The following is a 15,684-nucleotide window of genomic DNA, read 5'->3' as shown; positions in this document are numbered from 1 at the left end:
CACACTGTGTGTGTGTGTGTGCATGCGTGTCTAGGAGTGTGTGTGTGTCCATCTGCCTGTCTGTGTATTTGTGCTTTTGCATTTCTGCAAAATGATTGTAGGAGTGTGTGTGTGTGTGTGTGTGTGTGTGTGTGTGTGTGTGTGTGTGTGTGCGCGCACATGCATACCCGCAGTGCACCACTGTGTATTCCCAGCGACTGTATACAGAAAAATGATCACATTTGGCCCATTTTAGCCCCGCGTCCCTCCGGTGTGTGTCAGCGTCTATAAGCCGATCACTAGTTAATTAAGGATGCTTCTCTCTCTGCTCCTGGGAGCCTCCCTGCAGATAGGATACACTGGGGCCTGTGACTGCCACTGGCTCTCCACATTAAGCTCTTCATCTAGGCTACGCTACTCTGGGGCTTCAAGGTCAACAGCTCTCTCCCGCTTCTTGGCAAGGATGCGTGTGTGTGTGTGTGTGTGTGTGTGTGTGTGTGTGTGTGTGTGTGTGTGTGTGTGTGTGTGTGTGTGTGTGTGTCGGAAGGGTGGGTGCCAAGAAAAGAATATGGTCTCCATTGAATGGAACTGTCAAGCTAGATATCCTCCCTTTGCGATTAATGTACGGTGCCCTGCAGCGATGTATAATGTACAGGCTGTGTGTGTGTGTGTGTGTGTGTGTACACGCACACACACACACATACGTGAAGAAAAGAAGCCAAATGCCTCCAGATTAACACCATCTCCTAATTCCAGATGGATTCCCAGAATATTCTTCCTTTTTCTCTCCTCCTTTCTCCCTCTTCCCTTTCTCCCTCTCTCCCTAGCCTGCGGTCTACGGGGTGTACCACCCCAGAGAGGTGGGGGGGGGGGGCTTATATCTCTAAAGCCAGTGTAGCAGTGGTGGATTCTAGTGTGTGGAGCTCACCCTGGACTTGCTAATCCCCCACCTCACCCTCTCTGGGCGCTCTTAAGGGCCACTAGGGAGGGAGGGAGGGAGGGAGGGAGAAGGGGAGAGGAGCTCAGGGGTGTTAGCGCTGTCAGTCAAGCCTCCTAATTACCCCCGTTCACACGATCAAACCCTTTTCACTCTTTGCTTTTACCTTCTCTGAAAGAGGCTAGGCTAACCTGTTATCGATTTCCCAAATCTAAAAAGACGTAGTCCGCCTTTCGCTACGCTAACCAGACGATTCTTTATCGGAAAACCGATCGAAATATTTCTGCATTTTGAAATGGACAGTCGGTGTTCAAATATATTCTTCTAGGCCTGCTCTTCATGGATGACTTGATTTTTTTCATCTTTATTTTTTTTATTTTATTTTTTTTTGTAAATTACAATACGTCGAGGCTGATGGAAATGTAAACGTTCAAAGGGGCACGTTCTGACCTTCGGTCCCGCATCGAGCGCCCCGCGCATATCGGAGCTCGTAATGAGAAAATCCATGATTGTTTTTCATAATTAACGAGCAGATCAAAGTCCAGATCCCTGCCGTGTGGTGATTGGTCGATGAAAATGAGAGGAAGGGAGGGAGGGAGGGAGATAGGGAGAGAGAGAGTAAAACTACCCTCTCCCTTTCACCAGTATATCACTAATATATCTATATTTAGCCCAGTCTATCTATAGCATAAAGGCTCGGTAAAGAGCCAAGGGACTTCGTTTGAGGCTAATTCCTCTAGAAGATCTCTTCCCCGTGCACCTAGAGGAGGCTAGGAGAGTGTGGGGATGGGTTTAGGAGCGATGGATCGTCTCTGGGGATTCTCTCCCATCTCCCATACTGGATCCAGCGTGATTGCAAATCATAAACACACACCTTAAATAAAAGGTTAATTGCCAAAGGAGGTCCTTTACTTTGCCTGAAAGGGAGCTCACCCCTCAACCAACAACATGGAAGAAACGAGGTCTATTGGGTCTGTTTGTCTGTGTGTGTGTGTGTGTGTGTGTGTGTGTGTGTGTGTGTGTGTGTGTGTGTGTGTGTGTAAACAAGGTCTATTGGGTTTTGTTATACCCCCCCTCCCCCCTTCCAGAACTCCACTGCCTCATCTTCAACATCACATCCTGTCTGGTCTCCCTCCTGCTTTCAAACACTGGAGGGAGGGGGGGGGGGGGGGGGGGGGGTCGATGGCAGCCGGAAGGATGAAGGGAGAAGAGGAGGAGGAGGAGAAGGAGAGGAGGGGCCGGGGCCGGGGCTCTGGGCCTATCAACTGCTGCCAAAGTGTCACCCTGCGCAGGAAAAGGAAGGAAAAGTCTTTCCAACTTATGTTCCTGTTCCTACAGCCTGTCAGGGCTTTACCTCGACATACCTTGACACCGCAGAGGGGGAAAGAGAGAGAAAGAGAGAGAGAAAAAGAAAGAAAAAGAGAAAGAGAGAGGGGGAGAGCGAGAGAGAGAAAGAAAGAAAGAAAAAAAAAGAGAGAGAGACAGAGAGCAGGGTAGATAGGTAGGTAGGTAGGTAAAGGGTATGCTGTTGTGGAGGACCAATGGTTCTAGTTTTCTTCTAAATCAAACCACAGTGTTTTCTATCGACAACCAGAAGGTGAACTTGGATGCGAGTATCCAGATGGAAGCATACATCCCATAATCATGTCGGGAAGGGGAGTAAAACAAACCACTCTCTTTACTTCTTTACTACCGGTACAAGTAGCCCCACTAAGGCTTTCCGCGACACGGTCTGTTGTGTGGAGAAAGGGGATCTGATGTGGAATGTGAATGTCTGGTGGGGGGGGGGGGGGGGGGGGGGGGGGATGGGGGGGGGGGTCGCCCTACCTTGTTTGGGGTTGACGTCCTGGGGGTGGTGCCCGGAGTGGGGCCCGGGGGCGAAGTGCTCATCGCTGTACGTGATCAGCGGGGTGAGGGGATGGACTGCATGCGAGGGTTGCACCACCGGAACCTTGTTGGACTGGAGGACAGAGAGAGAGAGAAAGAGAGAAATCATGAGACGCACACAAACACACACACACACACACACACACACTCTCTCTAGCGGATGCAATTCAGCTCCCATTTCCTGTGTTTGGCCAGGCGTGGTGTGTGTGTGAGGTTTCAATCGGAACACTCCCCTGTCACATGACATGGGTGATTTGTGATCAGTAGGCTACACATGGGGTGGTACAGAGCCTCCTTATAAAAAATAAAAAAAAGGGCTGACACACACACACACACACACACACACACTGTTCGGTCTTTGGTCTCGGGTCATTCAGTACTGGGCCTGGAGGCAGGAGAAGTGTGTGTGTGTGTGTGTGTGGGAGAGAGAGAGAGAGACAGGGCAGAGTTAGAGCAGGGGTCTTAGGCAGAAGATCAAAGGGAGTCATTAGCGGGTGAATAAGGGGAGTTCATTACAGAGCCAGAGCCCGGGGAAGGAGGGATGAAGGAGGGAGGGGGAAGGAGGGGGGAGGGGGGGGGGGGGAGGGGGAAGGGTGGGAGGGAGAATGCCGTCTGCAGTGGTACCAAAGCGGTGGTAATCACGTCAGCAGAGGCCTGGCCACAACCCCCCCCCACCCCCCACCTCTGGCCTGCCCCCAGTATCAGCGTCAGACCCCCCCCCACCCCCCCACCCCCCGCAGCCTCTAGACCCCAACCCCTTGCCCCCAGTGCTTACACGCTTCAACAGCACGGAACACATGGTACTGCTTAGCCATGCCAAATCTACTATTCCCAATCCCAGCTCAGGCCAAAGGACCTCGACTCCAGTCAAAATATCATTTCGAAAAGGACATACGGCAAATCTTAAACCCGTCAATCTAGTTCGCTCCAGAGCCGATCTGAAAATCGGTTTGCAAACGTTGGAAATGTAGATGTCCTGCATCAAACGATGCACATACAGTTAATATACAGTTGATCTTCAAACTATCAAAACTTTTTTTCGCTGAACTTCAATCTTCTATGAATGTGGCTTGATGTAGAGTATGATTTCACCTCTATTTACCCCAGGTTTGACTCACTGAGATAAAATCTCCACTTTCAAGCGATACCTGGTCATACTGATCTACGTTGTATGAACACAACTAGACCAGAGTTCCACTGGCTTGGTTTGCTGCAAGGTGATTTGTTCTAAGGTGACATTCCCAGGGATGCTAATTGGCCACTGGTGGTGGCAGGGCACCACCTGGGGGGGGGGGGGGGGTCGTTGGAATGTCTGTGTTCCCTGTTCCCGTCCCGGACCCTCTCACTGACTGGCACCGCCCGAACCCCCCCACACACACACACACACTCCCCACCCAAAACCCCCCACCTTCTGGGAAAAGTCCTAACCAGGAGCTCAATGTGTGTGACTGTGTTTGAGTGTGTGTGAAAGAGAGTGCGTGAGAGGGAGTGTGTGTGTGTGTGTGTGTGTGTGTGTGTGTGTTAAGGTCTGCACCCTGGCCAAGGATGTCAGCTATGCACCCCACACTATAGGAGGCTCCCATCCGTGTTAGAGCCCTGATCTAGCTGAGCATCCAGAGTCTCAAGACTGTCTCTCTCTCACACCCACACACACACACACACACACAGGAAAAACTAATTCAGATTTAAAAAAAATCTCACCTTTAAAACAACAACTCAATCAGCCCAACTGAACTAAAGCCCAGGTGTAACCTGAACACGGATTTTGTCTGACCCGGGTCAGCCCGGGCCAAAGGTGGGACGGGATAATCAGTGTCGTGCAGTAGCTTTAAATGGGCCTTATCCTCCTAATGGAGGCCGACCTATAAGGCCCTGCAGCGTCCGTGGGGGGGTGGGGGGGGGGGGGGGGGGGGACATGCCTGTACTGGGCTGGGTGTGATGATAGCATCCTCGACCCCTCTTCCCCTTCATTTTACGCCTTTCAGCTCCTATTTGCTTTTCCTGTGGGAATGAGATAAGAACCGGGAAGGATTTTCATTTAAGCCCCCAGTCTTCTTCTTCTCCTTCTTCTCCTTCTTCTTCTCCTCTCTCTCTCTTCGTCTCTGACTGAGGGGTGGGGGGGGGGGGGGGGTGTGGAGAGGGAGAGAGAGAGGGGGGGGGGGGTGTAGGAGGAGGAGGAGGGTTGGTGGATTCTAAATCGCCCATGCAAATGAGCTAATGTAATGCATTGCGACAGATGAGCACACACACACACACACACACTCTCACTCACTCAGATTGTGAAGTGCACGCACACACACACACACACACACACGCCTTATCCCTATATAAACTCCCCTCTTCATCCCATATGGTAGGCATTAAAACCAACACGGCCTGGTAGCTGACTCCCTGGCACCTGTGAAAGCCGAGGGGCTTTTCAAAACGTCCTCTACGCCATTTTGGAGAAGACCTCTTTTGTACTCTCCCAGTCGCAGCTGTCAGAGCCCATTTCTCTCAACTTCTTAATAAACGGGCCTCCATTGTGTGCCATCCTGCAGGCTAAATCCACCAGGGAGGACCCAGCAAGGGCCTTCTGTGACCGACACAGCATTGGGACTCAATCTGGTCGTATATACGCAGAAGAAGAAGCTCAGAGCCTTCCATACCGAAACACACCAGCAGCCTGTCAAGAAGTCTCAATGTCAAGATGCCATTTAAAAAAAATACATATTCATCACCATAAAATGGACCGAAATGGAGAGGGTTTTTTTTTGGGGGGGGGGGGGGGCTATATAACTGGCCTATATAAAAGAGAAAAGGTGTTGTGACCATTTTCAGTCTGCCAGAAAATCACGAGTCATTCGTGACGATCGGGCGCCGTGGCGATGCTAATACGTCCAGGTGGTTCGTTATTGACCGCCGCGCCTGCGTTTACACACACACACACACACACACACACACACACACTAAGCCCCCCCGGAGGAAGTGGTTAGACAACCACAACTGACCACAGCCGCGGGGGTCACGCTGTGTCACCCGCCATTTCATCCTCTCTTATCCGAGCGCTGGCTCTCCACACACCCACCCAACCACACACACACACACACACACACACACACACACACACAAAGAAGAAGAAGAAAAACCTCATAGGATTCCAGCGGTGGCGGCAGAGGGATGGAGAGCGTCCATACTGGAGGTCCCGTTTATTGTCGAGGACAAATAATAGGCTTAGGTTCTTTTCTATTCATATTTTTCACACAGAGAGAGAGAGAGAGAAAGAGAGAGAGAGAAAAAAAAAAAAAAAAAAGAGAGAGAGAGAGGATTGAAAAGAAAAAGGTTCCATTTGGAGTTTTTATAACCAGGCTTGGCCAGGTCTTTTAAAGCGCCCCTCAGATGTGGTTTTAAGAGACGTTCATTGGGCGGAACTGGAGCTGGCAGGAAGCCCTGAGTGGAGGGAGAAACTCATAGTCTAGCCTGGCGTTCTCTCTTTTTCTCTCTCCCCCTCTCTCTCTCTCTCTCTATGGGGGATTCTGGGTAGGGGAAATGGGGCGTCTGGTGTGAAGGGATGTTGGATACAGACCCGTTTCTCTCTTCCTGGATGACCCCCACCTCTGTTACTTTCAGGGTCCGGTTCCATACTGACTCAGGTTCTACGTGTGAGTGAGTGTGTGTGTGTGTGTGTGTGTGTGTGTGTGTGTGTGTGTGTGTGTGTGTGTGTGTGTTGTGTGCTTTGCCAGGTTTATGTACACAAGTGCGTCGTTTGTTCTAATTGTACCCAGCTAGGTTAATCCTACCACACAGTAACTCAGATGGGGAGGGAGTTTCCACAGCTAGTGCCTCTACCCCACCCACTGCCTGCCCTGGCATCTCTCTCTCTCTCTCTCTCTCTCCCTCTCTCTCTCTAACTGCCTGCCTGCCCCCGTCCCCGTCCCCGTCCCCCCACTGCTTGCCTTTTGTACTCCACTCAATTATCCCATTTCTGCAGAGTGGGGAGAGAAAAAAGGAAAGCGCGAATTCTTATAATAATCGCTTCCCACTTCTGTAATTTATATGCAATGAGGACTCCTCACGCCCGCAGCTACAATACAGTGCGTGCGTGTGTGTGTGTGTGTGTGTGTGTGAGAGAGAGAGAGCCATGTGTGAGGTTTTTCACAAACGGGGGTGGGGGGGGGGGGGGGGGGAGAACTAGAGAGGCGACCATGGATTCCCATGCTGCTAAATCTGTTCCCTAACAAAAAACATCCAAACCCCTACCTCACCTGAACGCTGTTTGAGTCTAGTCATGGAGAGAGAGAGAGAGAGAGAGAGAGAGAGAGAGAGAGAGAGAGAGAGAGAGAGAGAGACAGAAAGAGAGAGAGCCACACATTTAAAGGTAAGAGTGTCACAGCTATAATCACAGACAGAGAAAACAAGACACCCACACTAATTACGAAACACAGAGAAAGAGAGAGAGAAAGAAAAATGGCCGACCGCATTTTTTTCTAATCCATTCCCCGAGCATCCCCCATGACGCCTCAATCACCAGGCAGCTGCACGCCACACCTGACCTCCCTCTCTCTCCCTCCCTCCCTCCCACTCACTCTCTCTCTCTCTCTCTCTCTCTGTCCATATGTCACCTGACCTTTCTAACATGTTACACGCTTCACTTCCCATATGTTGCAACACATGCTTTCATGTTCCGAAAAGTCAACCGCAGGGAAATGACAGAGCGGGGAGGACACACACACACACACACACACACGCACGCACACACACACAGCGATCAACGCCTGTACGAAAAAAAAACATCAAAAAGCGGGCGATGACCTCATTGCACCGCTCACCTGGAGAAAAAGAGTCGTAGGGAAAGTGAAGAAAAACTTAAAAAAAGAGAGGGAAGGCCCGCCTCTTCTGCCCTGCGTGTTTAAACACCGTCTCTCTCTCAGAGCGCCGCTGACGAGACCCGTGAAACTTTCTAGAGAACAAGACAGGCAGCTAGAACACAAAAGGTGAAAGAGAGAGAGAAGGGGGGGGGGGGAGATGGAGAGAGAGAGAGAGAGAGGCAAGGCCGCGCCCTGCCGTAAGCAGTCACCCTCTGACCAGGTGTAAAACACTCAGGGGGGGAGTGTGTGCGTGTGTGTGTGTGTGTGTGTGTGAGATGCCTGACCTTTAAGACAGAAAGGTGAGCAAACAGCCACACCCCCGCCACATTAGCTAGGCTGCCTTCATAGGAGGGCCCAGAAAGAAAGGGACCGCTCCCTCCTTCCCTCCCTCCCTCCCCCCCCTCTCTCTTTACCTCCTCACCAAAAACACTACCAACCGCCGGACGGATGGACCGACCGGCCGGCCGGGAGAAAGCTTAAATAAATAACCAATTACCATTCCCAGAGTGGTTTGAACCCGGCAGCTTTGAGGGGAGTGTTAAAAATGGAATGCTTTATTGGCAGGATGGCCTCTTGGCCAGGGGGGCTTAATGTAACCAAACCCAATTAATGAGGAAGAAAGCCAGGCCGGCAGCGAGCGAGCGAGGGAAAAGGAGGGAAGGAGGGAAAGGAGCACCATGTGCCCCGGGTAATGAGAGGAATGAGGGGAGCGAACCAGAGGAGGAGGAGTGGTGGAGGAGGAGGAGGAGGAGGAGGAAGAAGAAAAGCCTGCCTCGGAGTGAAAATGTACATCCATAAGACGACCCCCCCCCCCCCCAACATCCCTCTTCCCTATGTCTCTCTATCCCTCTCTTCTCTCCTGCCTCTACCCTTCACCCCCCCGTACTCAATCCACTCAACACTTTTTCTTTCTTACAGGCACAAAGATGCGCCTTGACACATTAGCGACGTCACGGCAACGTTGAGTGGATTAACAGTGTCGGTTTGACACGTAAAAGAAACAAGTCACACCGACTGTCTTCCCAAATAAACCCCTCGGGAGAACATTCACATCAAACACCCGACTGTACGTGTAACGCACGGGAGGAAACGCCACATGGTCGACATATAACACAACGCCGAACACACACATGCAAGGAACCGCAAAACAAACACACACACACACACACACACACACACACACATACAGACACACACACAGTATACTTGGTCATGGCACATGGCCAATAAATCAGAGGCTGCACCGATGTACACAGCACACACAAAACACACACACACACACACACACACACACACGGCCTGCAAATGCAAACAAAGGCCTCTTTTACAGCCAAGTGTCTCCTCTCTCCTACGACTGACAGAAGCTCTGAATAGAAAGAGGGGTTGGTTACCCAACATCCTCCAGTAGGAGTCTGAATGGGGTTTCATAACACAAACCATGGACCCAACAAAACAAGGCGTGTGCATGTGTCTGTGTGTCTGTGTGTGTGTGTGTGTGTGTGTGGAGCTCTCATATTGGTATTATGAAGGAAAGTGCGGGGGGGGATAATGTGTGTGTGTGTGTGAGAGTGAGTGTGTGTGTGTGTGTGTGTGTAATGGACAGAGCACACCGGGGATGAAAACACCACGTTTGGTTGGTCACGTGTACGACTCTGAAGTATAATGATAACAAGTCACTCAGAAACGTTTTCTTCATCGGGCGTCTGGTTTATTGAAAGAATATGACATCGTAGTAAGTTGGTAAGTTAGTCATAACAGAAAATACTCCTGCAGAAACACCCCTTCACTGCTCTATACTGTGCAATGTACTGTATATACTGCATGTTGGTGTGTGTGTGTGTGTGTGTGTGTGTGAGTGTAAATCAGGTCACCGGGGTCTGGAGGAGATACGGTTGCAGTGGCAACATTTCTCATTTGTGTATCTGTCCAGGGCTGAGGTTAGATGGTGGGGGCTGAGAGAAGGTTTTTAAAAGGTTGGTTTGAGGGTTGTGTGAGAGGTTGCTTAGGGTGAGCTAGTTGTTTTCGGGAATTTTGTGAGGGGTTGTGTGAATGTTGTGAAGAGGTGTGTGTGTGAAAGTTTAATAAGTGCTATATGGTGGTCGTGTGTGTGTGTGTGTGTGTGTGTGTGGGCGGGGGGGGGGGGGGGGGGCGGTGGCTGTGTGATTGTTGTGTGCGGGTTGCGTGAATATTGTGTGGAGGTTGTCGGAAACGTCGTGTGGAGGTTGTAGGAACGTTGCGTTGGTGGTTGTGTGTGGGGGTTGGGGCTGTGTTCTGGCAGAGTACAGGGCGCCCTGCAGGATTGTTCACCTTACGGTGGGGCGCAGGGCTCATTATCACAGCAGGACCTGGTCACATCAAAGGGCTGAGGAAAGGGCAAACATTCCACTGAAGTGCCACTGTCAGCAGGACTGGATACACCCCCCTCCCCCCCCCCCCCCCTCCCAAGGCCTGCGAGGACACACACACACACACACACACACACACACACACACACACAGTGTACATACATACACACACACACATTTATTTCTTATTGAATCAAACAGCATCCTTCTATGGTCTATTTATAGCTTCCCCACTGCAGCACATTAACAGACTGCATGATTTATCATTAGAAAGAAACCCCCAGCTTTGGACAGCAGAGAGGCTGCATTCATGCCAGCCGTGCTACATTCACGCCAAGAGCCGCATTCACAACAATGGGGCTCACACACAGGCGCACACACACACACACACACACACACACACACTCACTCCTCAGAGATGAACACAAATAAAGAAACGCAGCACAAGCTAACACACGGCAAGCCTAGCCCAGTGCACTAAAAAAAAAAAAACAGCCTTCACCCAATAACAGAGGGAAGAAATAAGACAGAGAAAGAGAAACAGCATGGATGGAGGGAGTGCTGAGGAGAGGCAACGTTTTTTGAACCCAACTGACAAACACAAGAGAGGATTTGCCTGGCTGGCTGTTACACCTAGATAGTGTTTCCTGCCTTCAGCTTTTCACCCAGGTATTCTGGGCATGAATGGCTGTCAGTATGGATTTGGGAGCTCAGCGGTGAGGGGAGGGGGGGGGGGGGGGGGGGGGGATGGAGTCTGGCGGGGGTCTTTGTGCCTCTCTACCTGTGGAGGGGAGAGAACTGCTGGAGGCAGCTAAGCTAGCAGCAGCAGCCGTCGTCGTCGTCTCACTAAGCGCTAGGCTAGCTAGGTAGCTAGCTCGCTCACCGTGCTAACTGGTAAACACTAGATGAAAGGAGAGAGGGGGTAAATATTAGCGTAGCTGGCTGGTTGGCTACGGGAGTTGTGGGGACTTGGGTGGGAGGCAGATGGCGACAGGCTGGCGAGGACTCCTGTGTTTATGAGGAAGGTTCTCAGACGACAGCACGCGTCAGAGAACGGCTATCAGGAGGTGATTTGAATGGGGAGTTTGCCTGCCTGAGCTGTGGAGTGTGTTGACCCAGTTTCCCATAAAACATACACACACACACACATCGCGCAGACGCACACGCGCACACACCTCAGGGAGAAACACAATGTTTACTGTGCACTGTAAGCTAGGGCTAAATTCAATGACAATGGAAACAGGAGAGACAGCTAAAGCTCTCTGCTCACTAAGACGTATCACATTATCAGTGCTTTATATCTAAAGCACTGAGATAGGATGGCACCTTTATAGATTTTGATAGAACACCTTTCTATATTTAAATATGAGCAGCACCGGCATTATGTTGATATTCCAACCACGGCAACTCAGAGGAGTCATGTGGCTCCAGGTGCCATGACGCAGGTGTCCGGCCTCAGAGGTGAACTTTTGACCCCGTGGTCACGTGATCCAGTGCCCTTTTCACCTCAACGTGCCTCCTCTGCTTTTGATGAGGAACGCTCCTCTCCCGCTGGCTAGGCAGCTAAATCGCCATGAAATAGGACACCTAGTGAGTCATTTTTCACGTACGCCATTCTGAAGTATCGACTGAAACTGGATTTGTTGGAATAAGACATTGAGTATCACAAACAGTACAAACTGCAGTGTATCAGTGTGAGGTGAATCTATATTTAATGTCTGTCTGTCTGTCTGTGTGTGTGTGTGTATCCATCTGCGTATTCTATAGCCCAGTGTTAAGGTAGGTGGTGTTCAAAGCTCAGTTCTGAACAGCATTTATCATCGAGGATCCCATTACAAACCATTCTTCAGTAATGGACAATACTAAAGACTAGCTCACTGCTGTTTGGGTGCAACTCCTCGTTTAAAGGGATTAACCCCGGTAAGACACTGAACAACAGTTTTTTCAGCCTGGAATTAGTCATTAAAACCCGTAATTTGAAGGAGTTTTCAGCTTTACACACACACACACACACACACAGTCACAGATCTGAATGGAGGAGGAAACACAAAGCTATTCTAAGCATAATCCCCTCTGAACAAACGACCATTCTCCACCTATGTATGACTAGCAGACACTTCACCAGCCTCTCCAGAACCAGAGCGGTCACAAGGAGTCCCCCAACCCCCCCCCCCCCATTGGTTACTTTTGTAGGGTGCTTTTGTGGAGCCTTTAGACAAACAAAACAATCATCCCATGTTAAGACATGGCCGGAGACACAGCCTCTGATTATCCTAGTCCACCTCTTAAGAAATGGTAATTGTCTTACTTTGCACGACCCACTCAAGTCCCAGCTGTACAGAAACGACATGGGCCCAAACAGACAGAGCTCCATGAATATCATTCAACTCATCCCGATACCATACTTGAAAACAGATACATTCAAAATTATATAAATTAATACAATGGACACCGCGTGGTTATAATTCAATTCCTCTTCAGTGTGGCTCTTCAGACAGATGGGGGCATCACCTTTAGTCGAGTGAAAATGCACTTATCTGACGAGTCACCCGTGCTCTCCACGCACAAAGCCGACCGTATGCCAACCTTACGTGCCCGTCTGCATTTGTTTCCAATTTGTTTCGAGGTATTTCGTGAGACAAACAAAGACTCACACAGCACTGGACCCAACGTAATTCTATTACACCTTAGAAACTCTCCACACACAAAAAGAAAGAAACGTGTTTTTTTTTAGGTCTGCTCCATTCAGAAAAACAATCCCAATGTGTCAAGAGTCGATGGGAGACCAGCGTTCTCACCACGTTCACATCCTTCTTAAACAATATGAATTAACCAAACCAGGCTCTGCAGAGATATAGATTTTTCTATGAAGCCAATAGTCCTGAGTGAAACTCCAATCAACCTGTCATAGGGGATCATGTTTCTAGGCGTCCATCTTGGTAAAGAGTAACCTGTCTGTCTGTGGGTTGACATGAAGGGGATTGAAGCATCCCTCCACCTGCTCCCTCTCTCCCTCTCTCTCTCTCCCTCTCTCTCTCTCTCTTTTCTTGATGGCGGATGTGGGTGTTGGGTGTTGTGGGGTTGATATATACGCTTGCTTTTTCCATCCCTTTGATCTCAAAGCTAGGTGCGCGTGAGGGCGGGGGGGGAGGGGGGGTTGGGATCGATTTGATATTTCGATGCATTGTTTGATGAGTGGAAGCTCAAAGTGACGGACGTCTCTCTGATGTTGCTCCGTTGGGGGACATGAAACGCCTTACCTGGGCCCTTGAAGAGACAGGCCACGGCCCCCAGCGGATTAGACGGGTCCCTGCTCCGTTGGAGGGGTGGCTACATCCATCCAACTATCCATCCAACTATCCATCCGTGTTATTTTCCCCATAGCTGCCTCGATAACCATTCCCTGACCTAAGCTGACCATACATGATGGTGATCAATACTTTATTTTTTTACTGTATTTTACTTCATATGCTTTTACCACCAAAACATTTAAAGAAATCACATATCCAATCCACTTCTTTCACCTAATTCAATCCGATGAGGTTCGTACAACCAACCGACACAACCATGACCAACAACATCGACGTTGCCATCAAGCGTCTCCCACCCCTTGTCTTTACGAGACCGTACGTCTCATTTCGTTAATGTGTTTCTGCGTCCCTCATGGAAAAAAACAAACGCCTCCCATCGCCATCCCCGTTCCCCATCACCGTCAAAGTAGCCGGCAGATCAAAGGCAGTGGAGGGGGGGAGCGCTGAGCGCCCTCATCACCAGACGAACGCATTCTTGCTGGATATTTTTATGGGTTTCATCATCCTGCATCAAGTGACTGCCGACAAGCATAAACAAAGGCCTGTTTTCTTCCCTGTGACATCAGCACTGGGGGGGGGGGGGGGCAGGGTGGGGGGGGAGAGAGAGGGAGGCCATAGAAGGCATATCTTTCCCATTCAAATTAGGCCATCTGCTCCAATAATAGAATTTTGGATTATTGCAGTTTTTTCTCCCCATTTATTTGTAACAACAAGAGATTTTCTTTTTTTGGGAGGAACTGGTACAATGACCGATGTCTGTAAGACAATCCAGGGAAGTTGTTATGTGATTGGTGGTTGAATCCATATAGCACGACGTCAACGTGACGACCAAAAGAACTTACTAGAAAAACAGAGCTTTGACTGAGCTGATAAGACATAACCCGATGGAGCCGCACGCTACACAGTGTGGTACAGTATACCACAGTATACCACACTACAGAGCGTGGTACAGTATACCACAGCAGTGGTATGGATTAGACCCATAGCAACAGCAGAGAGAAAAGAGAGAGAGAGTGAATGTGTGCCATTCAGCTCCAGTGTTTTCCTCTGAGTTGGGGGCCATCGAGAGTCACTCTCTCTCTCCCTCTCTCTCTCTTTCTCTCTTTCTTTCCCTCCCTCCCTCCCTCCCTCCAGGGCAGGAGCTCGGGCCAAGCCAGCGTTTGGGGGCCATCCGTGACAGCGGGCATGAGAGGTAGAGATATGGCACACCGAGGGGGGAAGGGGGGGCTGGGGGTGGGTGGGTGGGTGGGGGGGGAGACAACGGGGGTGACACCAGGCACGAGCCCCCCGACACAAAAGAAGTCTGGCTCGTTAGCGATGGCAATGATTGTCTCACTCTCGCTTTCTCTCTCTCTCTCAACCCCCCCCGCCCTCCTCCCATCATAAATATGGCTACATCTGCAAGTGTAATCACTCCATTGTGGCTCGATTTTCTGCTCTGCTTGACGGCAGCTTGCTTTTCACCACCTCTCTCTCCCCCCCCTCCTTCCATCCTTCCCTCCCTCCTTCCTCCCTCCCTCCCCGGCCCCTGTCCCGTCTCTGGCTTCGTCTTCTGCTAGCGAAGGCCGGCGCGCCTCTGAGATTACAGTGCTCCAGTCGCTCAGGTAACAGAGTCACTAATCTGGCCTTGTTGAATTACACATAATTGCCTCGGCACTGTGATTGATTTCAGCCCTAGAAAAGGAAAATACGAACTCCCCCCTCCCCTCCCCTCCCACCCTCTCTCTCTCTCTCTTTTCCCCTCCTCCTCCTCCTCCTTTTCTTCTCTCTCTCCCCACACACACACACACACACACACACACACACACACACACTCCTCCCTCCCCCCTCCACTCTCCAGCATTCGCGAGCAGCAGCCAAGACTCTCCATCTAGTAGGAGGCAGGAGTCTTTGAAGAGATCAAAGCCGAGGCCGGGAGCGGTTGCGCGCCCTGGGAATACGGCAGAGGCTTGCTGCTCCTCAGACCTATTTTCCAGCGTCATGTCGGATTGCAGCTGTATTGCATTTCGCCAGTTTTCTTAATGCTCTTGGTTTTGACTTTGACATCAGTGATCCCCCCCGCCCCACCCGCCGCCGCCCCCCCACACCACCACCACCACCACCACCCCCCCTCGGTTTCTTCAAAAACAAGGGGGGGTGGAAGGAGATGGAGAAAGGGAGAGAAAGGGAGGAGAGAGAAAGAGAAAGAGCACGAGAGAAAGAAAGAGAGAGAGAGAGATCTACAGGCTGATTTTTATTTTCACAACTCCATAATTGGCCAGTTCAAAGGAGAGGAGGGGAGAGAACGCAGCATTTGGTTCTAATTGTGAGGCCGATATGAAAGGGGGCGACAAACTTTTATGGGTTTCCCCAAAAATTAAAGACAGGCTTTTTTTTTC

The 15,684-nt window shown here is 50.5% G+C and overlaps 1 protein-coding gene across 1 annotated transcript in view; it reads right to left on the bottom strand.

The window, feature by feature from the left end:
• lef1 (lymphoid enhancer-binding factor 1) overlaps positions 1-15,684 on the bottom strand; it is a 46,359-nt gene that overhangs the window by 18,211 nt on the left and 12,464 nt on the right. The window contains exon 4 of the mRNA XM_083693046.1: positions 2,744-2,876. Coding sequence (XP_083549172.1) covers positions 2,744-2,876 — 133 coding nt within the window. The remainder of the gene's footprint in view (positions 1-2,743; positions 2,877-15,684) is intronic.

Source organism: Argentina silus, assembly GCF_951799395.1.
Source record: "Argentina silus genome assembly, chromosome: 21".
Classification (NCBI taxonomy): Eukaryota; Metazoa; Chordata; class Actinopteri; order Argentiniformes; family Argentinidae; genus Argentina; species Argentina silus.
This window is presented reverse-complemented; position numbering and strand designations above follow the sequence as displayed.